Source organism: Talpa europaea, assembly GCF_964194135.1.
Source record: "Talpa europaea genome assembly, chromosome: 10".
Classification (NCBI taxonomy): domain Eukaryota; kingdom Metazoa; phylum Chordata; class Mammalia; order Eulipotyphla; family Talpidae; genus Talpa; species Talpa europaea.
Genome location: NC_140077.1, coordinates 64,232,413 through 64,259,972, shown reverse-complemented (window position 1 = coordinate 64,259,972; position 27,560 = coordinate 64,232,413). Strand labels below are relative to the sequence as shown.

General features: G+C 49.7%; 1 protein-coding gene across 1 annotated transcript in view; it reads left to right on the top strand.

Moving 5' to 3' along the window:
- The window catches only part of PPIL2 (peptidylprolyl isomerase like 2), a gene marked incomplete at both ends in the record, with an annotated part of 30,047 nt that extends 7,131 nt beyond the window's left edge, over positions 1–22,916 (top strand). Inside the window, 16 exons of the mRNA XM_084244915.1 lie at positions 309–360; positions 3,148–3,199; positions 5,246–5,337; positions 6,061–6,150; positions 6,932–7,007; positions 7,817–7,977; positions 9,324–9,399; positions 9,962–10,068; positions 10,484–10,573; positions 10,889–10,922; positions 11,518–11,635; positions 21,371–21,427; positions 22,120–22,192; positions 22,282–22,344; positions 22,440–22,579; positions 22,820–22,916. Coding sequence (XP_084101041.1) covers positions 309–360; positions 3,148–3,199; positions 5,246–5,337; positions 6,061–6,150; positions 6,932–7,007; positions 7,817–7,977; positions 9,324–9,399; positions 9,962–10,068; positions 10,484–10,573; positions 10,889–10,922; positions 11,518–11,635; positions 21,371–21,427; positions 22,120–22,192; positions 22,282–22,344; positions 22,440–22,579; positions 22,820–22,916 — 1,378 coding nt within the window. The remainder of the gene's footprint in view (positions 1–308; positions 361–3,147; positions 3,200–5,245; positions 5,338–6,060; positions 6,151–6,931; positions 7,008–7,816; positions 7,978–9,323; positions 9,400–9,961; positions 10,069–10,483; positions 10,574–10,888; positions 10,923–11,517; positions 11,636–21,370; positions 21,428–22,119; positions 22,193–22,281; positions 22,345–22,439; positions 22,580–22,819) is intronic.
- Between the last annotated feature and the right edge of the window lie 4,644 nt (positions 22,917–27,560).

The window sequence follows — 27,560 nt, the reverse complement described above, 5'->3', positions numbered from 1 at the left end:
CTCTTTACTTTTTTCATGGTGCCCTAGCGTCTCATTGTGTGGACATACCAACATTTACATATTGTTTATACATAAACTGTAGTTTGTGTTGTTTATATGTAACTGTAGGAAGAACCATGATTGACCATACTTTGAAACCCGTGTAGCCAGAAATATTCCCTGCTTCCTCTGACCAGGCAAGTTACTCCTTTTCTTGCTTGGAGTAAAACCGTTCCTGGGATGGAAGCTTTTTTGCCTGGAAGCTTGTACTGTGCCCTTGTTCCCATGCTGCCCAAACCCTTCACTGATACCTCTGTCTCTTCCTTCAGGAATATCGTCCCCTGGCTTAAGAAGTATGGGACTAACCCCAGCAATGGAGAGGTAGGTGGCTGTGCAAGAGTGCAAGTGATGGCCTGTGTGTGCTGACCACTGGCTTATCCTTTTTTCTCTGGTTTTCCTGCACACATACCTGGTAGAGAACCACCTATGGGGCACAGTGAGAAAAACTGTCCTCCCCTCCACACCTTTCTCCACTCTCATTCCTTTCTGGAAATGTTCCCGATGTGTGTGTATAGATGTGTATACACATGGATGTGATCACACAGTGAATAACTCCTCTGTGCCTTGCCTTTGTGCCTCTCAGTGTGTTAGAGAATCTGGGATTAACAATCATGTCAGTGCATAACTTCCTGGAACCCTTACCATGTGCCTAGTGGTCTGTGCTAAGAAGCCCTGCCATTCTGTGAGGGTAGACCATTAGGCTTGCTGAGATGTCAAGTCAGTAGTTACCTCCTAGTGCAGCCCATCCAGGGGAGCTGGGTCAGTTAGCTCTTCTCAGCCAGGGACAGGCAGCGGAACCAGGTGATCCTGCCTGTGTTTGGATTCCAGGCTAGTAGGATTTTGGCAGGATGATGGTGGCTGCATATAGCAGAGGCAGGCATTTGGGCTGAATGTGGAACGGGGAGGGCAAGCAGGCAGGTGGGGGCTTCTGTGAACCTTGGAGGACAGGTTGACTGGATGATTCCTGCAGGGTGTACTGGGGGCAGTGTTTGAACTCAGGAGTTCAGTGGGCTTTTCTCTTTAATGTGGTTTGGTTGGGGTGCTTGCTGTCAACAAGGGGAGTACCCTCCAGCTGTCTGTTGTGTCCAGAGGCATGCTTTATTTACTTGTTTGCTGGTTTGTTTGCTTGTTTTGTTTATACATGCACTGGGTACAGTCAGAAGTGCGCGAGGGAGGGTGAGAGAATTCACCAGAGCCAGAGCGGGGAGCAGAGCAGGCAGAAGGACCGAAGTACACTGCTGAGGGGAGCAGCGGGCAGCAGGAGAGGTCTGCGCGCCATGTGGGACCCTCCTCCGTTGGCCGGGGAGCAGCCGGGGATTGAACCGGCGCCGCAGAGGCCGCGCGCAGTTTCGCAACCCAGCGCTCAACCGCTGCGCCACCGGGGAGGCCCCTGTCTTTGTCTTTTAAAAGTGTGACTGATAATGTTTTTCTTTAGGGTCTGCTACCGGGAACCACTGTGGGCTTTCAGTTTCTTTCTTCAGGGTCTGCACTATCTGCCTGTGATTGGCTTGTTTTGTGATACTTTGTCATACTCAGGATCAGATCACATGTGTCCCAGTGGAGGGACCAGCTGGTGTCAAGACCAGGCTCCTCTGTGGCTGAGGGTCTGTGCTCTCCTTTGTCAGTGCTGGGTTTCAGACTCCTCTTATGTTTTCTTGTCCACACCTATCCTCATGACCTCGCTCTCTTTCTTGGTGGGCATTGTCATTTGGTTGCATCAGGGATGCTTTTTGTTACTTAGGGTGTTTTGCTGTGCAGGTGCTCTTTCAGGGCTCCAAAACATAAATGCTCTGTGCTTGGCACCCACCTGGTCCAATATGGCACTTAGCTTGACTCCTTATTTGGGCATATCTCATTGAGGCTTAGCCATTTTATTTGTTCCAAGTGTCCTATTGGGGTGAGTTTCTGCAGGGAACACCCCTGACAAGCCCCACACATCCATATTGAGTATAGTTCCTCTCCCTAGCCTGGTCTCAGGAGGGCCTTGCTGAGTGAGGGCTAGCTAGCTTGGCCAGATGTGGTGGTAGCAGAGCCCCCTTCTGCTGAACATCTGAGGAGGGTTCCTGTGGTGTTAGTCGCAGTGAACCTCTGGAGCAGGGGCCAGCTTGGGACTGTGTTACTTCTTGGGGCCTCAGGAGGAGCATGTTGTGCGTGCGCTGTCTCAGAGTTTTCATGTACATGGGTGTCTGAGCCAAAAGAAGGGCTGTCTGATGGGGGGGATGTCCTTAGGCAAGGACCTGGTAGACTATCCTGGAGTCTGAGGCTCTCCTGTGCAAGTGTGTATAGGATCATTGAATGACAAAGGAATGAAGCCAGCTGTGGAGGAGCAGATGTGGTGCTCATCAGCAGGCAGGGGCTTCACGGAGCTGTGCATGTGTACCGACTACTTCAGCAGGGCCGGAGCTTGGCTTATGCCCAGTTCAGCCCCCGGATGTCCACCCAGTGTCTCCTCTGGGTTGGGGGGCCAGGCCCCCTCCACACCCTTCACCAGATGGCCAGCAGCTATTCATGACAGGCAGCCAAAGTAATTACTCTGCTTTGCCTCTCCCTCCCAGGGTGCCTCCATAGCCTCCCTTTACTTTTCCAATTGAGGCCTCCCGGTAGGGTGATTCTTTCCTGTGGCTGTCTGGTCTTTGTTTTATTGTAAACAAAGTTTCCCTTAGGACAGGTGCACAGCAGACACATTACAGAAACTTGGGAAAATAGAGGATCCCATCACAACTGCTCTTAGGGTGTGTTTACTCTTTTCCCTTTAGGACTGTTTACTCCTTTTAAATCTTTTGTCTTAAATAGTTATATAACAGAACAAGAAGGTGAACACCTTTGTAACCACCAACCAGCTGGAGAGATATATTTATTTTTAAGTTTTAGAAGTAATCATTATTTTTTGTAAGAATATCTAGACATAGAACTATAAACCAAACCTTCACACTCAGCCTTCGCTTCCAGCCTGGAGGTAGCCCCTGTGGTGAGTGGGGCCACTTTGCTTACTTACCCTCTTATCCAGGGTAGTTGCTGTGTCCTGGGCCCCCAGGTCAGGTCTCTTGTCTCTTGTCCAGCATTTCTTCACATCAGTCACTTAACTGTTATTAATTTTAATTTTTCCAGAAACTGGATGGGAGGTCCCTGATCAAGCTGAACTTTGCAAAGAACAGCGAAGGTGAGTAATCCCTTTTAAAACTGGCTCTAGGATGGGATCCAGACTCCCTCCCTTCTACCATTTTGTATATTGAATCAGTCATTCCTTTCTGATCAGGCTGGACACTTATTTTCACTTTCTAAAAAAAGGTAATACAATTTCTTCTTAAAGAAGAAATTCTTTGAGGTCCAGGTAGGTTAAAGCTGGGGGAGGGAGGGAGGTTGTATGTAACCTCAGGTTTTGCGCACCTCCCACAAAGGTGGTTGGGCCAGGTGGAGTACTGGTCTCCTTTTGGGCATAATTGGGCCTCCTTAACTATGACTCTGGTCTCACCACTGGAGGCAGAAGCTGCTCAATGAGGCCCTGGGTGGGTGGCTGGACTTGGGGGAAGGAGGGTCTGGATAGTTTTGACGGCAACTCTTGCACTGGATTTATCCTCCCCTCTAGTTATAAAGTCTCAGCCTACCTCTAGGGTCCTGCTTTGTGCCCCTATACAAACCCTTCATTGTTCTAAATGACCAGATGCCTGAACCAAGGCATTCTCCCCTTCTCCTTCCTGGGCACTGACCTTGCTCTCAATTCCTTTGGTCTGTGCAGATGCCATGGTTGAGGTTGGTCTCTATGCTCAGTGAACTTGTGCATTTTGGGGAGATCTGAGGCCATGGTGGCCCACAGTACGGGTCACAGGGAGTGAGTGGACCAGAGCATATTTCTCCATGTTCCTGAGGCTCAAGGAGCTCTGCTGTGGTGGCAGAATGCTGTGACAGTCTCTTCAGCAGATATTTACTGAGTGGCTGCCATGTGCAGAGAGCAAAACAAGCCATGTCTCTCCCATAATGAAAGGAATGTACATTTTGATGGAGGAGGAAACTGGGAAACAGCTCTCCATAGTGTGTCAGATGCTGTTTCTGCCAGACCCAGAAGTAAAGCAGGGGGAGGATCATCGCAGGATTCACTGACACAGTTTGAGTGGAAATCTGATGGAAGGAAGGAGGCGGCTGTGTAGCGGTTTGGAGAGGGGCATTCCGTGCAGAGGGAACAGCCAGTGCACAACCCTGCAAGCCTGCCAGGGCATAGCCAGGAATGCTGTGCTGGAAGAGTGGAGATGGGCTGCAGTCAGAGGGCAGAATAGAATCCTGCAGGGCCTGGGTGGCCACTAGAAGACTCTTAAGATTTGAGTGAGAAAAGAGAGACAGAATCTGACCTGACTAGTGCCTTTTCTTTGAACAGCTTTGACCTACCAATTGCCATTTTTGCTTTTACTAGAAGATTTCAGGCACGTGAGAGTTAGAGAATCTATACAGTGACCTCCTGCCCCATACCCATTGCCCAATTTCCGTGCCCATCCACTCACAGCTCATCTGATTTTATCTGCACTTGCACTCTGCATCCTCTTAGATGATTTTGAAGCAAATCCCAGACATTTTATCATTTCATATTTAAGTACTTCACCTCATATCCCTGAAAGATAAGGATCGTAATAATTGCTGTACCATTATCATACTTATAAACTCAACAAAAATTCCTTAAATCCCATCAAATACAAACATACAGCCAGTAGTCAAGTTTCCAGAATGCTTTTATAATTATTTTTCTGTAGTTTACATATCAGGGTTTTTTTTAAAGAACACACACATCTGCATATCTCTTCATCTGTGTGTGTTTCTCCCCCTTCCTCCTTTTTTGCAGTTTACTTCTTGGGATATTTGAACTGGTCCCCTAGCTACAGCACAGGGTGTGGCAAGGTTGCACCCAGGGCAGGGAGGGCTGCAGGAGTTCGTTGTGATGATCCAAGTGAGGGCATTAGGGGATACTGATAGAGCTACTGTGACTGCTGTGGGAAGGACTGAGTTCCTGAGTACAGGTAGAGGATGCCGGGTGGTGGCTGATGGCAGGTGCTCAGGGAGTGAATCTGCCATGCACGAGTTGGTCTCAAATAGTTTCCTAGTTGGTGGGGGTGAGTAGGGGGCAAGGCTTGAGCCGCTGGCTGATGCTCTGGGTTCCTACTCTGGGCGGGCTGACGTCGGGCTCTGCCACAACTCTTCTCTGTGTTCTCCTTGTGTTTAGGGAAGTACCACTGCCCAGTGCTGTACACGGTGTTCAACAACAACACCCACATTGTGGCTGTGAGGACTACTGGCAATGTCTACGCCTACGAGGTATGTTCTCAGGAGCTGTGTGGGGTGTGGACTCCAGGAACCCAGGCCAGGCGCTGGTGCACACCAGACAAAGCAGACACAGCCTGTCCTTGTGGGGCCTATGGTTAGAGCCAGCGACACAGTCAAGAAAAGGGGGGGACCTGCCCACAGCCTCACACCTGAAGCCCAAGCAGTTCTGGCTCTGGGTAGGTCCTTGGACTCAAGGGCTCACTTACTGACCAGACGCCAGGCAGGGAAACTGTTCTTTGAGGACAGACCCTGTCTGCAAGGGAAGCATGGAGTCCACCAGGAGGAGTGGATGCCAGCTGGTGGGCAGGTGTGGGAAAGAGGAGGTCCTGGTTCCCATGCCAGTCCGCCTCCTCTGGGTGTGCCGCTGCAGGGCATGGGTGGCCAGTGCTACTATCAGGCTCTGAAGGTCACTTCTGCAGGAGGCGTGTGCTGACTGGGGGCAGGTGGTGGTGTCGCTCTGTAGAGTGGGCAGCTTTGTTGAGCCTGTTGGCTTCTCTGTAAATTTATTGCACAAGAGCATCCTAGTGAGGACTTGGTGAGGGCTGAGCCCTTGTCCAGCTCAACAGACTCTGCCCTTCAGTGTCCAGGCCACTGCTGTGAGCCTGTGGTGGGTCAACGGTTGTCCCTGTCCATTTCTTCACTATTGCAATGGCACCATCGTCCAGGCCAGGGTGGGAACCGGGCATCGTAATATCAGTCTTCTTCCTGGCTTAGGCAGTGGAGCAGCTAAATATTAAGGCCAAGAACTTACGTGACCTACTGACAGACGAGCCCTTCTCCAGGCAGGACATCCTCACTCTCCAGGTGAGTGTCCTTTCCCGATTGCTGTTCCCAGGGAGGGCCTATACTGAGAACCTGGGCACAGCTCCCTCCTGCCAACCCACACCTCCACCCAGGCTCGGTGGTCACCTTGGGCATCACACTATTTCCTCAGTCTGGCTCTCACATCTGCTGTGTCAGGGCCCCTCCTCTCTACCCTTGAAGCTGTCTCGACTTCTGAGTGACCCTTTTCGGGCTTGGGGCATGCTCTGTACCCCAATATCAACGCAGGGCACCCCTGTAGGTGTCTGAGAAGTTTGAGACCTAGAAAGTCAGAGTGACTAGCATGAGCCCTCTCCTTTCTGTGGTTTGTCCCACTTATCAAAGGTCAGCATGATTTCCCTTCCAAGTGGGGACTCACCTTCCCCAGCACCCATGGCACTGTGGGATCTATGTCCAGCAGGCTCCTGCAGGGAGAACTGGGCAGGGTACTCCCAGGGTGGGAGGTCATGAGGAGGAGGCCCCAAGTCTGCCCATGACCCCTCAGCAAACCTCCCATCTCAGCAAGGGATGTTCTTAGCTGTGTGCCAGGGTGAAGGATCCTCAGTGTGGTAAGCAAGGAACCATTTATACCACTCTGTTCCCCTCCTAAATCCTGGCACACATATACCCCCATCCCATGACTGGGCCCCCAGGTTGCCAGCAGCCTCTCCCTTCTTGGTTTCAGATCTGTCATGCCACCACCCAGCCTTTGCTGCCTGGGACAGCCACATAGGCCTGGCTGTGTGCTGGTTCCAATTTGCTGTTATGTTCTTTTTTTCCACAGGATCCCACCAATTTGGACAAATTCAATGTCTCCAATTTCTTTCATGTTAAGAATAATGTGAAAATAACAGATCCAGGTATGTACAACCCAGGCTGGTCTCTGGGTATGTAGGTTTGGGTGAAGTAAATTGGAGCTCCTTGGCAAAGGTCTTGCCTCTCTGGGGCTGGGGGTCCAGGAGTCTCACTCAGCCCGGACATGAATGTCTTTTGCCGGCATTCAGCTTCTCCTGTACTGAGGGTGGTAGGACCACCTCGGACCACACATGTGCACAGGCGGCAGAACATGTGGTTGATGCCGCAGGGCCATGGTGCCTTGGTACCCACCGCCTCCTTCCAGTGGTGGAAGCCTGGCTGCTTACCTCAAGACTCTGCTCCAGGGCTTGTCCCTTGAGCCACTTCTCCCAGGTGCCGGGGGATAGGGGTTGTCCTTTGTGCGCTAGGTCTCTCTCCTTGATCCTTAGGAATTTTCTCTGTCCCCACTGTTGGGCAAGGCAGTTAGCTCAGGCCACAGGGCCACTCTGACAAATGGGCAGGTCCTGTGCAGGCACCCTCAGCTAGCTGGCTCTTGCCATCGAGGTCCTGTGGTGCGGGCTGCTAATAAACACTGTGAGGCCGAGGCTGAGGCCCTAGACAGACCCAAGTGGACTACAGTGGAAACCACTGGCAGGTGGACTTGCTACCCTGCAGGGTGTTTTCTGTCTCTCTTCCTCCACAAAGTCCCCTCTGGGTTTGTAGCGACAGAGCTGTGTCCAGAATACATTAATGAAGGTGCCACTGCCTTATGGGTTACGTGGGGCCAGCATGGGGCTTCCACTATTGTCTGCTCTGGCCTTCTGTGAAGACATTGCTGGGGCTTGGTTGCTCAGGGCTCCTGTGCTGTTTATAGATGAAGAAAAGGCCAAACAGGATCCATCTTACTATTTGAAAAACACAAATGCGGAGACCCGAGAAACGCTGCAGGAGCTCTACAAGGAGTTCAAAGGGGATGAGATCCTGGCAGCCACCATGAAGGTCCCAGAGAAGAAGAAGGTGGACAAATTGAATGCAGTGAGTAAAAGGAGGGCCACCAGCTGACAGCTTGACCACTCCACCAGCTCAGCTTCTCTGAGTCATCCCAGGGAAGGGGCTCATGGGTGTCCTGGGATACCTTTGGATGGGAGGTGACCTGGACCCCTGCGAGTCACTGAGTCCCTGGAGGACTGCCCTGGGATGACTGGGAAGATGACGAGTCATCAAGGGAGGTGGCTCCCAGCCATGGAAGGTCTGTGTTGTGCTCTGGCTCAAGCTTCAGCCACACCCTGTGACATGGCAGCCTGTGGGTGGTGGGAGGGATGACCCTTTGGGGCACAGTCATGCCCTGCAGAGCTAGTCACAGGCACCTAGCGCAAACTCAGGTGGAGACATCCAGGGCCTTTCTTAGGAAGCCGACATCCACCTGCTTCTGTTCAGGCATGGCCTGGCTTGCTGGGGGCGAGGGTTGGGGTAGGGGTGGGGTTCTCCTGTTAGAATTATCCAAGGGGGCTTCCCCGGTGGCGCAGCGGTTGAGCACTGGGTTGCGAGGCTGCCCGCAGCCTCTGCAGTGCCGGTTCAATACCCGGCTGCTCCCCGGCCACCAGAGGAGGGTCCCACATGGCGTGCAGACCTCTCCTGCCGCCCGCTGCTCCCCTCAGCAGTGTACTTCGGTCCTTCTGCCTGCTCTGCTCCCCGCTCTGGCTCTGGTGAATTCTCTCACCCTCCTGCGCTTCTGACTGTACCCAGTGCTTGTATAAATAAATAAATAAATAAATCTTTTAAAAAAAAAAAAGAATTATCCATGGAAATTTAGAAAAGTAAAATATGAGTGTGTTGTTCACAGTCCCCCTATTCTAATAACAATTTTTAGCAATTTTGATGTATTTTCTTCTGAAACCCCTTCCCTTCCCTCCCCTCCTAAATCTTTCTAGAATTAAAAAAAAAAATCATTTTTTTTTTCCTGGTTAAAAGATTATTTATTATAAAACCCTGAAAGCTTTAAAAAGGTATTAGAGCCCCTCATACCAGCTGGTCAGCTCTGCCTGGGGGTTTCATATAACACGAGAACCTCGGCCGACTGGACCTTTGGCACAGCTGGGGCCCACGGGTTGCTGGCTCCCACAAAGGCTGGACCCCAGGCATCCTGGCTTTCCCTTCTCCAACACTTGTCATCATAGCTCTTTGTGGGGAGAGGTCAGTGCAGGCCAAGTCATCCTGTCCTCCACAACCCTCCTGCTGGTGCTTGTGGGTGGTAGTCAGGGAGGCCTTCCTGGAAGAGAAATCCTGAGAAGGACCTGAACAGTGAGGATGGCTGGTTTCCGTGTCTCCAGCCTGCCTGCCGCCCAGGGCACCACAGTATGCTATTGTGGTTTTCTTGACAGGCTCACTACTCCACTGGGAAGGTTAGTGCCTCCTTCACCTCCACTGCCATGGTTCCAGAGACCACACATGAAGCAGGTAGTTACTTTTTTGGCTCCAGTCAGCAGTGGTAGGGTGCGGTGCCTCCCTACCCTCCTTAGGCATTGCTCCTTTAGTCTTGGGCTATGTGGGCTGTTGGACAGCTTGTCCAGATTGGGGGAGGCTGGTGTGAGTGATGGACTGGGGACAGGAGGCCCTCCCCTACCATCTGCATCTACAGATGCATCCTGGTATCTGCACTGGCTGCCATGGGCACCTTGGCCCTCCACGTAGGCTGCCCCTGGCACTGTCCTTAGGCCCCCTCTTTATGTTCTTGGCCTGTCCATAACCATCCCTTAGTCCCCAGCCCTCTCCCACAGTCTCTTTCACCCTGTATCCAGATTTTTCAGGCATCACTTAACTGTTGAGCCCTGGCTTGCCCCCTCTGCCTGTAGACTTGCCCTGTCCAGACCCCACAAGCCTGTGCATGCCCAGGGCAGACCTCAGGCTCTGACTTGTTGGTCCTCCTCAGAGCTGGGGTGGCATCTGAGACTTAGTGCCTGGTGTGGGGTGGGACTCCCTAGTTTGAGGGCAGGCACAAAGCTTGGGCCTCTGCTTGCAGCTGCCATTGACGAGGATGTACTGCGCTACCAGTTTGTAAAGAAGAAGGGCTATGTGCGGCTGCACACCAACTGGGGAGACCTCAACCTGGAGCTGCACTGCGACATGGTGGGTGTGTGCTATGCCCGGGGGCACTGGCACGGTCTTAACCAAGCCTCATTAGTGCGTGCTTGTAGAACACCCCAGCCCCTCCCCAAGAGAAAGGTGTGAGCCATTTCACCCCTAGCAGGGACCCTGTTAGCCACATGCCATCTTTCCTTGGCCGCGTCCTGAGCAGGCCTGCACACCTCACACAGAAGGGCTTGAGCTGCACTGTCCCCTAGCCCACTTTCTCCCTTGGCTCTGGGAAACTAAGCTGCAGTCACAGTGTGTGTCCTGTCCCTTGGCTTCATGGGTCCTTGCCCTCTGACTAGGCTGCTGACCATGTGCTTCTGCCCAGCAAGGGCCCTGGGTGGTATGATGTGGTGGGGACCCTCCCATTGGCTGCCACATGTGTCACAGAAGTACCTGGGCAATTTTACAGACACCAAAGACCTGCGAAAATTTCATCAAGCTTTGCAAGAAGCAATATTATGATGGCACCATCTTCCACAGATCCATCAGGAATTTTGTGGTGAGGGACGGGAGTTGCTGCTGGCTGCAGATGTGCCTGGGACACGGGGAGCTGTGTAGCACCTGGCCAGGACCAGGTGAATAGTGTCGTACCTTTGAGCTCCTGCAGATGGGCAGGGAACCTTCGGGTCGATCCCTTGAGTCCCCAGCCTGGCCAGTACTGGGCTTGTGCATAGAGGTGTCCTGAGCCCAGAGCTCAGACCCTGATGTGTAGCCCACTTTCGGGTGGGGAGCTGGGGCGGTGGGTGGGCAGTGAGTGGTGAGGGCTGGGCAGAACCAAGGAGCATAGCTTGTTTACTGGCTTTTGTTCTTGCAGATCCAGGGGGGTGACCCCACTGGCACAGGCACAGGTAGGTACTGGTGCCGGGGCTCCTTAGTTAGCTTTGAATGGTCCATAAGACCCAAGTGGGTGCGTTGGGCTGCCAAGAGCTCTGGACATGGACCTGATAGACCAGCCACCTACTCACGTATGGGCAGTGTGACCTTAGGTGTGTCCTTCTGTGGTTCTGAGGCTTAAATAATACCCGGGGGGCACATTACGTCCTCTAGGGACCTCTGGGCGTTATCTGCCTCTGCTGCTGACCAGGGAGGCTTGAGGGAGTCAGCAGCACATAGCACTGGGCCTGGCTCTGGAGTCCCAGCTGTGGCTTCTCATGCTGCCGCACCCTGTCAGCTGCTTGGGCCAAGGCTTGCTCGATCCCATGTGGGGTGGATGATAGATAGTGAGCTGTGGTCTCCACCCTTTACCCCAGGGGCCTGGGGCTGGACAGAGTCCAGAGGGAGGTTGGTGGTGAGGGTCTCAGGCTGCCTCCTGCCCCAAACACACACCCTTGAGTGCCTGCCCCGGGGACCCTGAACAGATTTCTGGAGCTGAGCTGCCGCCTGCTGGCCACGCTTGACTGGGACCCGGTCGGCCTCTTGCCGGCCACGCTCTTTCTCTTTCAGGTGGGGCCTCGTACTGGGGGAAGCCCTTTAGAGATGAATTTCGGCCCAACCTCTCGCACACAGGCCGGGGCATCCTCAGCATGGCCAACTCGGGGCCCAACAGCAACAAGTCTCAGTTGTGAGTCCCGGGCACCCTGCTAGTAGGGAGTGATTTTAGTGTGATTTTATAGTTTTCTTCATATGAGTTCCCTGCCTTCCTGGGTACAGCTGCTCCTTAAGGATTTTATGATTTGTGATAGTATTATAAATGGATTTCTCCCCCCCTGCAATTCCAGGTAGAGAAAAATTATAACTTTTATCAGATTCTCCTAATTAAAACAGCTTTTAAAGAGCCTAGAATTTTCTAGCTGTTCATGTGTACTGGCATGAGGGGGTGCCTGCTCTTGCTGTGTGAGCAGCAGTCACCTCACTGTGAGGCCTGTGAGGGCGAGGAGGTGGGCGTCCTGCTAAGTGACATGCTGTGTAGCCATCTGATCAGATTTGTAGTTGGTTTAGTTTTTTGGAAGAGATGCTTCTCTTTTAGTGTCTGCTACTACAGTCACATGCTCCTTTTTTCCCTCCTGAAATGTGTGGAAGAGACCACTGGGTTGGCCAGTGTTTCTGTCGCTATTGTGTCTTGGGGAGTAAAGCGCATCCTTGCTGCTCCGTGTTGGCTGTGTTCAATTGGGAGCCTTGCCTGCCTGCCCCGGACAGGTTGGTCAGCCCAGTGGGGTACAGCTTGCACAGTCAGTCTTGGGGTGGTTTACGTTACTGTGGAGTCAGATGCTTGTTTAGTCAGGGCGTCACTTCATGAGCCAACTGGATGATTCAGCTCGCCCATCTCTAGATTTCTAGACTTGTTTCCATGGTGTCTGCTCCTCGATCTCTTCTGATCACATCTATTCCTTTTCCCTAGGTGGTGGAGGTACTTATTTTTGCTGCTTCCTGGTGTCTTTTTCTGTCTACTTTCTTGATTTCACATCTCACTCTTTACCACTGAAGCCATCATGTTGAGGCTGCATCCCCCTGCCCCACTTTGCTAGCTACTGGTGCACCCTGGTTACTGTCTTTCTGCTCAGGGGCTGCCTGGGTGGTGTTTCTCACTCCAGGAAGACTGGGTATGGGGGTTGTGTGTTTTGTTTTTTCGGGGATGGTTTCACCTTTTATTATTTTTTAAAAAGATTTATTTATGCATACAAGAGCTGGGGTACAGGCCAGAGGTGGCGGGGGCGGGGGGGTGAGAGGATTCACCAGAGACAGAGTGGGGAGCAGAACAGGCAGAAGGACCGAAATACCCTGCCGAGGGGAGCAGTGGGCGTGACAGGAGCGGTCTGCTGTGCCTGTGGGTTTCTCCCTGGCTGGGGATCGAACTTGTGCTGCAGTGGCTGCGGGTAGCCAGATAGGTTGTGTCTTAACCCCTTGTGCCACAAGGAAGGCCCTCACCTTTTATTATTTATTTCTAACTCTTTGGCTTAAGTAGCCTGTAGAACTGCTGCTGGATGAGAGTGTTCTCTGTTTACTTCTAATATTTTGTGCTTTCCCTGACAACTGCCAAAGGTTTGCTTCATTTTTGTAAAGAACGTTTTTTTAGCCTTTACTTTGTTACATATTTGGTTTCCCTTTCATTTTTTTCTAATTGCTGTTTTCTTCAGGTTTAACACAGGTTTTTTAAATTCCCTGTGTTAGAAATTAATGAGACACCCGCTTGGTGGCCAGAGTTCAGTTCTACACATGCAGGGTTTTGATGTGCGGTGGACTTATCTGGTGCGACCCTGTGGCCCAAGAATACAGCCCTGGCTGGAGGAGTAGTGGGTGTTGATACAGCCCGTGGCCTCTTCTCCGCATGTCTGTGTGTTCTGTTTCCAGGTCTTGCTGGGGCGCACCGCGGCATGGCAGGGCAGCCACCAGCGCAGCTCCTCTGGGGAAGCCTCACCCCCTCGAGCACAGTGACAGGCCCAGGATTTTCTTCTCTTTTGTCTTTTTTTTTTTTTTTATAAATTTTATTGTTATATTCCCCATACAATTGCAGCCCCCCCATTCTGACCCCAATCCCTCCCCTCCCGCCCCCGCCCCCCTAAAAGTGTCTCTGGTTCATAGTTTTCTGTTGATTTTGATTTTCACTTTCTTATATTCATTTTCCTGGTCCCTTATTTAAGTTTTCTAGATTCCTGCTATGAGTGAGACCATCCGGTATTTTTCTTTTTCTTTTTGGCTTATTTCGCTGAGCATGATCCCTTCCAGCGCCATCCATGTTGCTGCAAATTGCATGTGTTTATCTTTTTTGAATGCTGAGTAATATTCCATGGTATATATGTACCACATCTTCTTGATCCAGTCATCTATTTTTGGGCATTTGGGTTGTTTCCAAAGCTTAGCTATTGTAAACAGTGCTGCTATAAACATAGGGGTGCAGGTGTTCTTTGGAATTGATGTTTCTGTGTCCTTTGGGTAAATACCTAGGAGTGGAATTGCTGGATCATATGGAAGCTCTATGTTTAGTAGGTCCAGAAATCTCCACACAGCTCTCCACAGTGGTTGGACCAGTTTGCACTCCCACCAACAGTGCAGAAGAGTTCCTTTTTCTCCACACCCTCGCCAGCATTTGTTGTTGCTAGTTTTTTTAATATGTGCCATTCTCACTGGTGTAAGATGGTATCTCATGGTAGTTATGATTTGCATTTCCCTGATGGCAGGTGATGTTGAACATTTTTTCATATGCCTGTTGGCCATTCGCATTTCCTCTTCAGAGAAGTTTCTTTTTAGCTCTTCTGCCCATTTTTTGACTGGATTATTTTCTTTGTTGTTGTTGAGTCTCATCAGCGCTTTGCAGATTTTTGTGATCAGTCCTTTATCATTAGTGTTGGGTGCAAAAATGTTCTCCCAGTTGGTGGGGTTTCTCTTTGTTTTTGTTATTGTCTCTTTTGCTGTGCAGAAGCTCTTTAATTTGATGTAGTCCCAGCTGTTTATCTTTGCCTTCACTATCACTGCTTTGGGTGATGTGTCTGTAAAGATGTCTTTGATGTGCAGATCACGTAGTGTTTCGCCTATATTTCCTTCTATATATTTTATGGTTTCAGGTCTTATGTCTAGTTCTTTAATCCATTTTGAGTTGATTTTTGTGTATGGTGTGAGGTAGTGGTCAAGCTTCATTCTTTTGCATGTAGCGACCCAGTTTTCCCAGCACCATTTATTGAACAAACTTTCTTTGCTCCAATACATAGTCTTTGCTCCTTTGTCAAAGATTAGTTGACCATAAATCTGTGGGTTTATTTCTGGATTTTCTATTTGATTCCATTGGTCTGTATGTCTGTTCTTGTTCCAATACCATGCAGTTTTGATGATTATGGCTTTGTAGTATAGTTTGAAGTCTGGGAGTGTGATGCCTCCATTCCCTTCTTTTTTTTTCAGGAGAGCTTTGGCTATTCGGGGTTTTTTGTGATTCCATATGAATTTCATCAATAATTGTTCTATTTCTTTGAAGAATGACATTGAAATTTTGATTGGAATAGCATTGAATCTGTATATTGCTTTTGGAAGGATGGCCATTTTAATAATGTTTATTCTTCCAGTCCATGAGCAGGGGATGTCTCTCCATTTCTTTGTGTCTTCTTCTATTTCTTTTAACAGTGTTTTATAGTTTTCTTTGTATAGGTCCTTTACCTCTTTTGTTAGATTTATTCCCAAATATTTGATTTTTTTTGTTTCAATAACAAAAGGGATGGTTTTTTTGATTTCTTCTTCTTCAGATTTATTGTTTGTGTATAGGAAGGCTACTGACTTTTGCATGTTGATTTTGTATCCTGCCACTTTACTGAACTGATTGATGAGTTGAATTAGCTTTTCTGTGGAGTTTTTGGGGTTCTCTATGTATAATATCATATCGTCTGCAAATAGTGATAGTTTGACTTGTTTTCCTATTTGGATTCCTTGGATGTCTTTCTCTTGTCTTATTGCCCTGGCTAGGACTTCCAGTATTATATTGAAAAGCAGTGGTGAGAGTGGACATCCTGGTCTTGTTCCAGATCGTAATGGAATTGCTTTCAGCTTTTCACCATTGAGAATGATACTGGCTGTTGGCTTGTCATAGATGGCCTTTATGATGTTGAGGTATGTTCCTTGTATCCCAAGAATTTCAAGGGCTTTTATCATGAATGGGTGTTGCACTTTGTCGAAAGCTTTCTCAGCATCTATTGATATTATCATATGGTTTTTATATTTCTTTTTGTTGATGTGTTGGATAACGTTGATTGATTTTCGGATGTTAAACCATCCTTGTGCCCCTGGAATGAATCCTACTTGGTCGTGGTGAATTATCTTATGGATACATTGTTGGATTCTGATGGCTAAAATTTTATTGAGGATTTTTGCATCAGTGTTCATTAGGGAGATTGGCCTGTAGTTTTCCTTTTTTGTGTTGTCCTTGTTCGGTTTTGGTATTAGTGTAATGTTGGCTTCATAGAACGTGTTTGGTATTGTCCCTTCCTTCTCAATTTTTTGGAAGAGTTTGTGAAGGATAGGCACTAATTCGTCTCTGAATGTTTGGTAGAATTCATTTGTAAATCCATCAGGTCCTGGGCTTTTGTTTTTGATTACCATTTCAATTTCGCTAATTGTAATTGGTCTGTTTAGGTGTTCTATTTCTTCTTTATCTAGCTTTGGGTGATTGTAGAGTTGTAGGAATTTGTCCATCTCCTCTAGATTATTAAACTTGTTTCCATATAACTGTTCATAGTAGTTACTGATTATTCTTTTGATTTCTGCTGTGTCCGTTGTGATTTCTCCTCTTCCATTGATGATCCTGTTTATTTGTGCTTTCTCCCTTTTTTCCTTTGTGAGCCTGGCTAGGGGTTTGTCTATTTTATTGATTTTTTCAAAGAACCAGCTCTTGGTTTCATTGATCTTTTGGATTGTTTTTTTAGTTTCAATTTCATTTATTTCTGCTTTGGTTTTTATTATTTCTTTTCTTCTACTGGTTTTGGGGTTTTTTTGTTGTTCTTTTTCTAGATCTTTGAGCTTCGAGATTAGGTTGTTTCTTTGAGTTCTTTCTTGTTTCTTGATGTGAGCTTCTATTGCTATATATTTTCCTCTTATTACTGCTTTTGCTGCATCCCATTCATTTAGGATATTGGTGTCCTCCTTGTCGTTCAATTCAAAAAATTTTTTAATTTCTTCTTTGATCTCCTCGTTAGTCCAGTGGTCTTCCAGTAGTGTGGTTTTTAATCTCCATGAGGTAGGAAAGTTCCTTGCCTTCTTTTTATGGTTTATTTCTAGTTTGATGCCTTCATGGTCAGAAAAGATGGTTGAATTGATTTCAATCTTGGTGTATCTGTTGATGTTTGTCTTGTGCCCCAGTATGTGATCGATCCTGGAGAATGATCCGTGTGCGCTTGAGAAAAATGTGTACTCCGTTTTTTTGGGGTTTAGTGTTCTATAGATGTCTGTTAAGCCCAATTGCTCTAGGTCCTTATTTAGAGCTTTGGTTTCTTTACTTATTTTTTGTCTTGTTGATCTATCCATTGTTGATAGTGGTGTGTTGAAGTCTCCCACTACGTATGTGTTTTCTCTGATGTCTGTTTTCAGAGAGGACAACAGTTGTCTGATATATTTTGGTGCTCCTTCGTTTGGTGAGTATATGTTAATGAGTGTTATTTCTTCTTGAAGTATTGTCCCCTTGATCATAATGTAGTGACCATTGGGGTCTCTTTTTATCTTTTTGAGTTTGAAATCTGTTTTATCTGATATAAGTATAGCTGTTCCTGCTTTCTTTTTTGGTCCATTTGCTTGTAGGATTGTTTTCCATCCTTTAACTTTGAGCCTATTTTTATCTTTTGTAGCTAAATGTGTTTCCTGGAGACAGCAAAAGGTTGGGTTTTGTTTCTTAATCCAGGCTGCAACTCTGTGTCTTTTTATTGAAGAGTTTAGTCCATTTACATTTAGAGTTAATATTGATATGTTAACATCTGTATTTGCCATTGTGTTTGTCTTTCCTTTGATTTTATTTATTTATTCTTTTAATAACTTTTTTTTTTTTTTTTGGCCTTCTTTCATTGTTATTCGTCCCTCTGAGGTTCTGGCTTTAGGACTCCTTGTAGTATTTTTTGGAGTGGGGGTTTAGTTGCAATGAAATTCCGGAGTTTCTGTTTGTCTGGGAAGGTCCAAATTCTTTCTTCAAAGAGGAAGGAGAGCTTTGCGGGATAGAGTATTCTTGGTTGGCATCTGTTTTCTTGGAGTCTGTTGACTATGTCCCTCCACTCTCTCCTTGCCCGTAGTGTTTCTTCGGAGAAGTCTGATGTCAGCCTGATTGGCTTTCCTTTGAATGTTATCTGTTTCTTCCCTCTTGCCAGCTTCATTATTTTTTCCTTGTCCTGGATTCTTGGGAGCTTTATTATTATGTGTCTTGCTGTATTTTTTCTTTCGTCGTGGAAGTTTGGTGTTCTTCTTGCTTCTTGTATATCAATTTTCAGCTCCTTCTTCACATTTGGGAAGTTCTCTTCTATTATCTCTTTGAATATTTTCTCTGTTCCTACTTCTCTCTCCTCTTCTTCTGGTATTCCTATAACTCTTATATTTCCTTTCCTCATGGAGTCAGATAGTTCCCGAAGTCTTTCCTCGTTCTTTTTCCTTCGTACTTCTCTTACCTTTTCTGTTTTGGTTCTTTTTATTTCTGTGTCTTCAAGAGCACTTATTCGTTCTTCCATTTCATCAATTCTGCTTTCATTGCTTTTCCCAGAATTCTTTAGTTCTTCCACTAATTCTTTGATCTCCTGCATTTCTTTTACTTCCCTCTTTAGGGACTCAATTTCATTCTTCTGATCGTTGATTATTTTTCCCTTATCATTGTTTTCCTTTATGACTTCTGTCAGTTTTTTAATCACGGCAATTTTAAATTCTCTTTCTGGAAGGCTCAGAAGTTCTTCCAAGTTACTGTCGTTGCAATCTGGGGGCTGGTTTTCTTTTTGTGGTGTGCTTTTTCTCTGGAGAGTTGCTAGGTTGCGTGTGGTTCTTCTCCTCCCTACTGTCTGTTTTCTAATTTGCCGTATGCGTTGGGACACTGTGTTGTTGGGACTGGCCGGCATCTTGGGTGGGCTTCTCTTTTCCCCTCTGGTTCCTCCAGGAGTCATCTGTCAGTTTCAAGCAGTCTTTATTGGAGAAAGGTCCCTGTCCTAAAATGTTGATGTGGGGACACACTCCCCTGTGCGCCTGGTCTGCCCCGGCGGTGGGTTCCTGCTCTCCCTCTGGGCTTGGACTGCAGGCCAGAGGGGGTCTGGCGTGGGTGAACTTACCCCGCTCACCTCTGGCTCCTGAGGAAGCCTTCTGCAGGTAGTCTTTACTGAAGAAATGTCCCTGTTCTAAAATGGTGATGTGGGACACACTCCCTGCGCGTCCGGTGTCAGGCACACTCTTCTGCGTGCCTGTTCTGCCCTGGCTGTGGGTGCTCGCTCTCCCTGTGGGCTCAGACTACTTGTTCGGAAGGGGCCGGGTGTGGGCTAACTCCCCAGCTGGCCACTAGCTCCTTCAGGAGCCTGTGCTGGCTACAAGTCGCTAGGTGGCGCCAAAGATCTCTCCTAGAGCCCTTGGGGAGCTGATTTTCCACCCCGTGGGACAGGGAGCAAAGCGGGGATGGTAGGGTACACCTCAACGGCTTTGGGGTGCTGTGTCTGCCTTGTGCCCCACCGTCGTGGGGAACCCACGCCCCTAATTTCGTGCCCCGGGTCTCAGTTCCAAAGCCCTCAGTTCCAGGACGCGGGCTGTAGCCCAGTTCAATGGCGCAGGAATGGCGCCTTTTGCACCGCTCCCGTGCCTGGGCGCCTGGTTCCTGCTTACTCAGGGAGGGACCTTCACCTCAGTGAGGACCTCCGCGTGTCTCCCCGCAAGCCTAGGTCGTCTCCCAAGCCTAGGTCGCAGGCTCGGGGACCTGGGCAGCCGCGATCCTGGTCTGCACTTGCTTTTCAAGCACGCCGAGCGCGCCGCTATCCGCGCAAGCTTACCGGCAGCCCGGGCTGTGTGCGCGTCTCCCGAGGTCTTTGTTCTTCTCTAATGGCGCCCGGAGCCGTTCGCTCACCGCCGCGGCGAATCCTGCAGGGTTCGCCTCAGCTCCCGTTCAAGGGGTGTGGTGGCTGCAGTAGTTCCTTTCCACTCACAGTCCCGCTTGCTGCGTCGTTTGTTCTTGGTGGCCGTTTTGGTTTGTTGTTTCCCTCCTCTCTGCTGGTCGGAGAGTGCCGCCTCTGTGGGCGGGGGAGGGGAGCAGGGGTCTGCGCTTCCCTCCCTTCTGGTCCTCTTTTATGGCCACTTTCTTCTTCGGGTAGTTTGCTGGAGTCACCCGTTTATCTTCCATGTCCCAGTTCTCACTGGGACCTGCCGCTTTTCCTCCCTATTAACTTTTTTTATTTTTATTTTTTTTTTATTTTTATTTTTTTAAAGATTTATTTATTTATTTTATACAAGCATTGGGTACAGTCAGAAGCATGGGAACGTGAGAGAATTCCCCAGAGTCAGAGCGGAGAGCAGAGCAGGCAGACTGACGAAGTACACTGCTGAGGGGAGCAGCGGGCGGCAGGAGAGGTCTGCGCGCCATGCGGGACCCTCCTCCGGTGGCCAGGAAGCAGCCGGGAATGGAACCGGTACCGCAGAGGCTGCGGGCAGCTTCGCAACCCAGCGCTCAACCGCAGCGCCACCGGGGAGGCCCCTATTAACTTTTTTTAATGGGAGATCTTACTCGCAGCGTCTCCTCGCCGCCATGTTGCTCCGCCCCCTCTCTTCTTATCTTTTGTCTTGAATCTTCTTTCATCCTTTTGCTTTTAGCCTTTCAGATTCTTGAAGTTTGAGGGCTACTGTTTTTGATGGCACACACCCAGATTTTATGTTAAGTGAACTGAAGAATTTAAAGTGTGTATTTAATTCCAGTCAGTATATTGGGATTCCAGTGTGGTTTTGGTGGCCCTTTTTTAAAAATTTATTTTCATTTCCTTTTTTTTTTTCCTCCTGTTTTGCAAGTTAGACGTTTTTCTTCTGGTCTTTATGAAGGAGTAAATCTGTTTAAAGTCTGAAGTTACTAAGTTATTAGTGTATCTGCCTCCCATTTAGATAAGATCCTTGCAGTTTCCCTGGACCATCTCACGTGTTAAAGTAATTAGCTTCTTTAATTCCACCTCATTTTCTTTTTTATTTTTTTTAAAGATTTATTTATTGATGCATACAAGACCTGGGGTACAGGCCAGAGGTGCAGGGGGTGAGAGGATTCACCAGAGACAGAGTGGGGAGCAGAACAGGCAGATTGACTGAAGTACACTGCTGAGAGGAGCAGCAGGTGAAACAGGAGAGGCCTGTGGAGCCATGTGGGTTGCTCCCTGGCTGGGGATCGAACTTGTGCAGCAGAGGCTGTGGATTGCTTCAGAGTGCTGTGCTTATTAACCCCTTGCACCACCATGGAGGCCCCACTTCATTTTCATACCAAGTTAGATAGGGCAATTTTCTTGGTCCGTGTTTACATTTGCCCACGTGTCTCAATTTCTTTACCCCTTTTTTGCTTGTCACGTCCTTCCTTCTGCTTCAAAGTCCTTGGTCCCTCTGTAGACCTCTTGGCGGGGTAGGCCCCTTGCTACCCTCTTCTCACCACCTCTCCAGAGCAGCTGCTGTCCAGCCTCTGCCCACAGAGTCTCCCCTGCTCTGGGCCTTCTAGGGAGTCATGGGCGCAACTTTGGCTGATAGGTGGCCCTAGATGGGCAGGTTGTGGGGGCCACACACGTGCACTTGAGTTACCCAGCTTCCCAGAGCAGGCACTGGAGCAGGTGGGGGGCACTTGCCCATCAGTCCCAAGCCAAGGCAGGTGAGAACATGTGCACACCCTTCTGACCCTCTTGTTCTCCTTTCCTAGCTTTATCACCTTCCGTTCCTGTGCTTACTTGGACAAGAAGCACACCATTTTTGGGCGGTAAGAGAAGCAGCGTGAGGTTGGGGTTGGGGGTGTCAGCATAGGCTGAAGGGTTCCTTTCCCACCTGGGAGCCCTCTCTGCCTTTCCCCATGGGTCTGGCCCATGCTCTTTGGCCCTCATATCTCACTGCTTTGGCCTTGGCTGTGTAGAAGTTGGGGTTCTCTGTTTGGCAGCACCTGTGGGTTAGAGAGCGTGCAGCTCTTTGACTGGCTGCCCGGCATAGGCTCCCTGCCTCAGCTCTCCTTGGATCAGCCCACACTGCAGGTTCCACCTTGTCCTCTCTTCTATCCTCTCATTCAGAGGCCGGCACACTTCCCATGAAGGCTCAGATGGCATTTCCAGCTCTGTAGCCTGATACCCTGTCCAGGCCTTAGCTCTGCAGATATAGCACAGAAGTGGCTACAGGCAGCGTGGGCACCCAGGGTGTGGCTGTGTCCCATATAACTTTGACAGCTTTGACAGTCAGACACAGCCACCAAGTCTCACTTGCCTGTCCCCCGGCCTTCCTCCACAGCCCTGCAGATCTTTCTGAAGCCCATCTGGCCTGGCTCCGCCACTTACCTGTGTGGTGCCTCTGAGGGCTTGACAGGCAGGGCCATTCTCAGCCCCTCCCAGGTGTAGTGTGGGGATTTGACCAGGGGTATGCCCTGCCCTGGGCATATTCAGAGGCACCTCTGTTCCTCTGCTGCAGGGTTGTTGGGGGCTTTGACACACTGACAGCCATGGAGAATGTGGAGAGTGACCCCAAAACTGACCGCCCTAAGGTATGTGCCCCGGGACACCAGGGTGCGTACAGAGTAGGGAACTGCTGCCTCTGGCTGGCCTGCTCATTCGTCTCCCGCTCTGCTGCTAGGAGGAGATCCGCATCAACTCTACCACCGTGTTTGTGGACCCCTACGAGGAGGCTGACGCTCAGGTGGGGCGGGCAAGCTACCCCATGGGGAGGGGCGGGAGGATCCCTGCCACCTGGGATACCTGGGTACCTGGGTGTCACTGTCCTGCTCCACACAGATTGCCGAGGAGCGGAAGAAGACAAAGATCAAAGAAGAAGCCCCAGACAGTACAGTGAAGACAAGCAAGGCCAAGTCAGGGAGCCAGGGCCCCCAGACATACCGCCAGGGCGTGGGCAAATACATCAACCCTGCAGCCACGTGAGTGGGGCCGTGCCCTGCAGGTGTTCACTGGTGCCCCCAGGCCAGGCCTGGGAATTGGCACTGAGCTGGGTGCGTGTGGCCACACATCAGATTGGCCAACCTGTGCAGGCTTGGGCTGGGGGGTCTCAGTGCAGGCTGAAGAGATCGGGAGATCAGTGTGAGTGCATGGTGCGAGGGACAGGCTCCCAGTTTTGGGCCTGGTACGCCACAGCAGCTGGACTTTGGTTCTTTGTCTAGGAAACGGGTAGCAGAGGAAGAACCATCCACTAGTGCAGCTGCTGTCATGGCCAAGAAAAAGCCCAGCCGAGGTTTTGGGGACTTCAGCACATGGTAGCAGCAGGCTGCTCTGGATCCCGGTAGGGACACTGTCCTGGGGGCCGAATCCCTATCACTGAGTTTCCTAAAGCCTTTGCATACCTGCCCTTTGGGCTGTGACTCAATAAAGCTCTTGGTCCTCCCTGTGGTCCCCTCTTTTGTCCCAGGAGCCCACAGACCTCCCCAGCCCACCCGCATCTGTCTTGGATCCCCAAGCATGGGGTCTCGCCCGCAGAGCAGCACAGGCCTAGGGTGGTGAGGAAGGGCTGTGTCCTGACTCGGGTTTTCTTCTCCCTCCACCGCCCCCCCCCCCATCCCATTATCTTCTCAGGGATTCTACTCCGTGTGGTCCCTGACCAGTGGCATCACATGGACCCTTATTGGAAACGTTCAGACCCCAGCTCTTCTGGAGACTTTGGGGCCTTGGGCTAGATCCTTTCCTGCCATCTCTTGCTTGGCTCACTGGCTCCCCCACCCCTACCACCATGGATAGTCATCACCATGGTGCCTGAGCACTGCTCTGACTAGCCTGTCCAGGTTCCACATCTGGACAGACCACCTTGTCAGTCAAGATGGTGTTTAGATTCCCCTGGGTGAAGCTCCTGCTGCTCCTGCTGTTACTGATGGATGAGCAAAAGGCCCCAGCAAGCTGGTGTTTCCCTCCTGCCCCCACCCCCTCTCCGCAGGTCATGGCCTTACTGCCCTAGGACCTGACCTTGTGCTTACACACTGACTCTCAGCCCTAACTCTTGAGGCTTCTGGGCCAGCTGCACCAGCATTTCCTAACTTGAGAGTTCCCTTCCCTTCACCCTGTTTTTCTATTAAATGTCTTTTAAAAAACTCACACTTGCCTGCCCTTGCTTTCTGTTCCTTCTGCAGCTCGTGCCTGCGTGCACTCCCCTGACTTTGACATCGCTACCTGGGCTTTCCTGAAGCACCTCTGCAGAAGCCTAGGGACAGACACCTCCTCCTGGGACCTTATCTCCTCAGCACTGAGGCTCTGAAAGCACCAGTGGCCTCCCCACACTCCTGCTCAGTGCCCATTGTCCTGGGGTCAGCACAGGCCCTCTTGACCAGCTGAGATTCTCTTAGGCCTCATCCTTTCCTTCACCCAGAATCTCAAATCCATTAGCAAGTTTGAACAGCTCTAATTTCCATAATGTACGTTGGCTCTTCTTTTCCATCTTTTTTTTTTTAGTAAGGATTTATTTATACATACAAGAGCTGGGGTACAGGCCAGAGGTGCAGGGTGGGGGTGTGCGTGTGTGAGAGAAGATTCACCAGAGACAGAGTGGGGAACAGAAGGGGCAGACCGACTGACCTACACTGCTGCGTGGAGCAGTGGGCGAGACAGGAGAGGTCTGCTGCGCCATGTGGGTTGCTCCCTGGATGGCTAGGGATCGAACTCGTGCTGCAGAGGCTGTGGATTGCTTCGTGCTGTGCTCAACCCCCTGCGCCACCAGGGAGGCCCCTTTTCCATCTTTGATGCTGAAACCCCAAGCCTCTCGCCTGCCTCTGGTCAAGGCACTTCCACAGTAGGTGTGTTCTAGTGCTTGACTGCAGGTGTCTCTAGCTTTAGCCAGTCACTGGCCCTGCCCTGTACTTCGAACAGGGCCTGTGCCTGGCCTATGTAGTCCCTCTGCCTGTGACCAGCTCTGCAAGGGCTCTCCTTGCCTTTGGCCAGATCCTCGACCCCCGTTTCTTTAAGACCTGCTTACTCACTGCTGCCCTTTTCAGCTGCAGACATCTGACAACTCACCAGTGAAAGGCACTGTCTGCAAGAGCCTGGTTTACACAGGGCTGGTCAGTGCAGTGACAGCTGGGTGCAGGCAGGCACAGGCCACTCAGGTGCTTGGGGCTCTGGCAGGAGCGATGGGAGGTCAGGGCCTCGTCCCTTAGTATCATTTCAAAGAGCAGAGCACTTGGGCAGGCAGTGCTACTAAGATGTTTACTTTGGAAATTATATTTTTAAAGCACACACAGAGGCTCGAGGACTGGATAGAGGGGAGCCAAGGGAGACTTGTGAGAGCTTGGCTGTCCCCAGCCAGGTGAACCTTCAAACTGGCCCTGGGCTGCAATCTTTCTATCCAGCTTCATCCAGCAGCCACGCCCACCAGCCCCCCAGGGAGGCTGGGTCACCCAGCTGTGCTGCCACCTGCAGTGGAAGGCCAGGCATACCCAAAACGTTTGACAAATGGAGATTTATGTTTCTGTACGCTGTTAGGAGCTTATAGTTTTCTTGATACTAAAACCACCTGGATTTGAAGAGTGTGGTGAGATCATAGCTAAATTAAAGGACTTTTGAAAAATTCCCATTTCTGATCCTATAGCTGACAGATGGCATCAAGGATAAGCTTTAAGGTATAAAAATACTAAAATCGCAATACTTGGCCACACCGCTAAAGCAAATGTCCTGCCTCAGACGCTACTACGTACTTTTCAGTTACATGCATTTATAATCCTGGCATCACCTCCCACCCTTCTCAAGGAAAAAACATTTTAAATAAGACATGGGATGCTATTTATTCAGGAATTGATGAGGGTGGAGCATTCCAACACTTCACCAGTACAGCTGGTTGTGTCTTGTGAATATAATTCCCTGATGCCAGCTCATGTTCAGTTTATTTGGTTTCAAAAAGAGCTTGGGTTTTACAGAAAGCCAACAAAAAAGTGATAAAAGTCTGTTGGTAGACCACCTGGTAAAAATATTTCAATACCATCACGAGAGACAACACAAAAACCAAAGTGCTCAAATTAAAGGAGCAGTAAACTTACCCAGAACATATAAAAGCTTTAAATAGAAGTTTCAGTATATACAAAAAAATGATCAAAAGAATTCTAGACGATTTTTCAGCTTACGTGCAATGCTCAAGCCTGCTGTCCCTGGTGCCCCGCAAGGTGCCTAGGCATGGCCTGACCCTCTGGTTGTCTGGGTGCCTCCAGATGCAACTTGCAGAGGAACCGACAGAAGGCGCACGTTCACAGGCCGTGTTTTCAATTACTAGTGCTCGGGCGAGTACTCAGGGCAGGCTGCTTTCGGTTCTTCGGTTTTCCCTAAGGACTGAAGCAGCAGGTGTTTGCTCAAGAGAGGTGTCTTCAGATTTCCAACTTGCAGCCAGGGCACCGGAGGTTCACAGCTGCACGTTACCTTACAAACAGGGAGTGCACGGGGACAGTCTACATCTGGGGACACTGGCTCAGGGGAGCAGCAACCTGTTGGGGTGTGTGCAAGGGCAGAGGCTTACACCATATCCTTCCCTTTAAACCTGAAGATGTGTGCCAGGGGCTCCACGTGCAAGTCACACTGATGTCTCCTTACCCACTTGGCAGCGGTCTTCCCCACGTTCCAAAGCTTTGAGTCTTAGGCAAAGAGATTGTGCCATTGGGAAGCTTGAGGTGAGCGCTGAACAAGACCCAGTCAGGGGCACCTAGTGCCTGCACAGCAGGACACAGACTCATGAGGGACTCCCCCTCCCCCCATCACAGACATGCAGTGTCCGGAGCCAGCTCTCCCAGTCACTGGACTAACTAGTCTGAGGGCAGCTTCAGAGCCAGCCTGTCAGGCTGGGAAACATCTGATGCTTGGCTTGCCTCACCCTGTCTCCCGGGCCCCTTTTCTTGCCTCTCGGTGCCAGGGTCCCATGAATCCCACACCACAAACCACCTGCCCAGACGCTAGGAACAGCAGATCAGGCCCACCGGCCAGGTTTGGGTCAAAACATTGAAAACCAAGACTGACTTCGGAATGCTTTCTGGTCTTCATTCTCTGTGAATTGGTTACAATGCTTGCACAGAGCCCACTCACACGGAGAGGCACGGGGGGGGGGGCTGGAGCTTAAAATAGGTGCGGGGACACAGCATTAGATCTCTCGGGTCCCTCCTATGTCAGCCCACAGTGGGGTGGGGATGACCTGACGAACAGACCAAATGTCTTTACGAAGCTTCACCCCATCTTGTAGCTTTAACCTTTTCTGAGAACATCTGAAAACAGTCTGGCAAATCTGAAGTTCAGAAGTTTTTCCTGTTCATTCTGGCCTCTTTTGTATGCAAAAAACATTATTTTCCTTCAAGCACATCATAGTGAAAAAGGAAACCTGATTTTACTCGGCCCAGAGCACTGCACTTCAACTCCACAGATTAGCCACTTAACCAGCGATGCGGAAGCCCCACTTCCTACCTGGGGAGCGGAAGCCCATGGAACAAGTCTTTCCCAACAACTAGATTTCTTGCTTTCTGAAAAAGGAAGCTCTTGGCTCGAATAAACGTGATGTTCCGTTAGACACATTTCTCTGCAACTCCTAAAATGTTATCAGTGGTGTCCTCTGTTTTTGAACAATACCCAAGAAAAACCACCCTGCACTGCTGCTGAAGATGGTAACTGAGCACTAGGCCTCCACAGTTCATCTGCAAGAGGAATAACCGACTTGTAGTTTGGGAAATCATTAAGTGGGCTACAATGTCTTTAAACAAGGGGTGAGACCTGCTCTCTAAAGACACCCCATCCCTATGGCCTGGAGAAACTCAGTTTGCTCTTGAACATGAAAGAGCAGTCAAGCTCTATCTAAAGACACAGATTGAAAGAAGGTATTAAGCAGAGAGACAGACCATCAGTGGGTTAATTCTATGTCTAGAACTTTAGAATAGAAAAAGGTCATTGGCAATG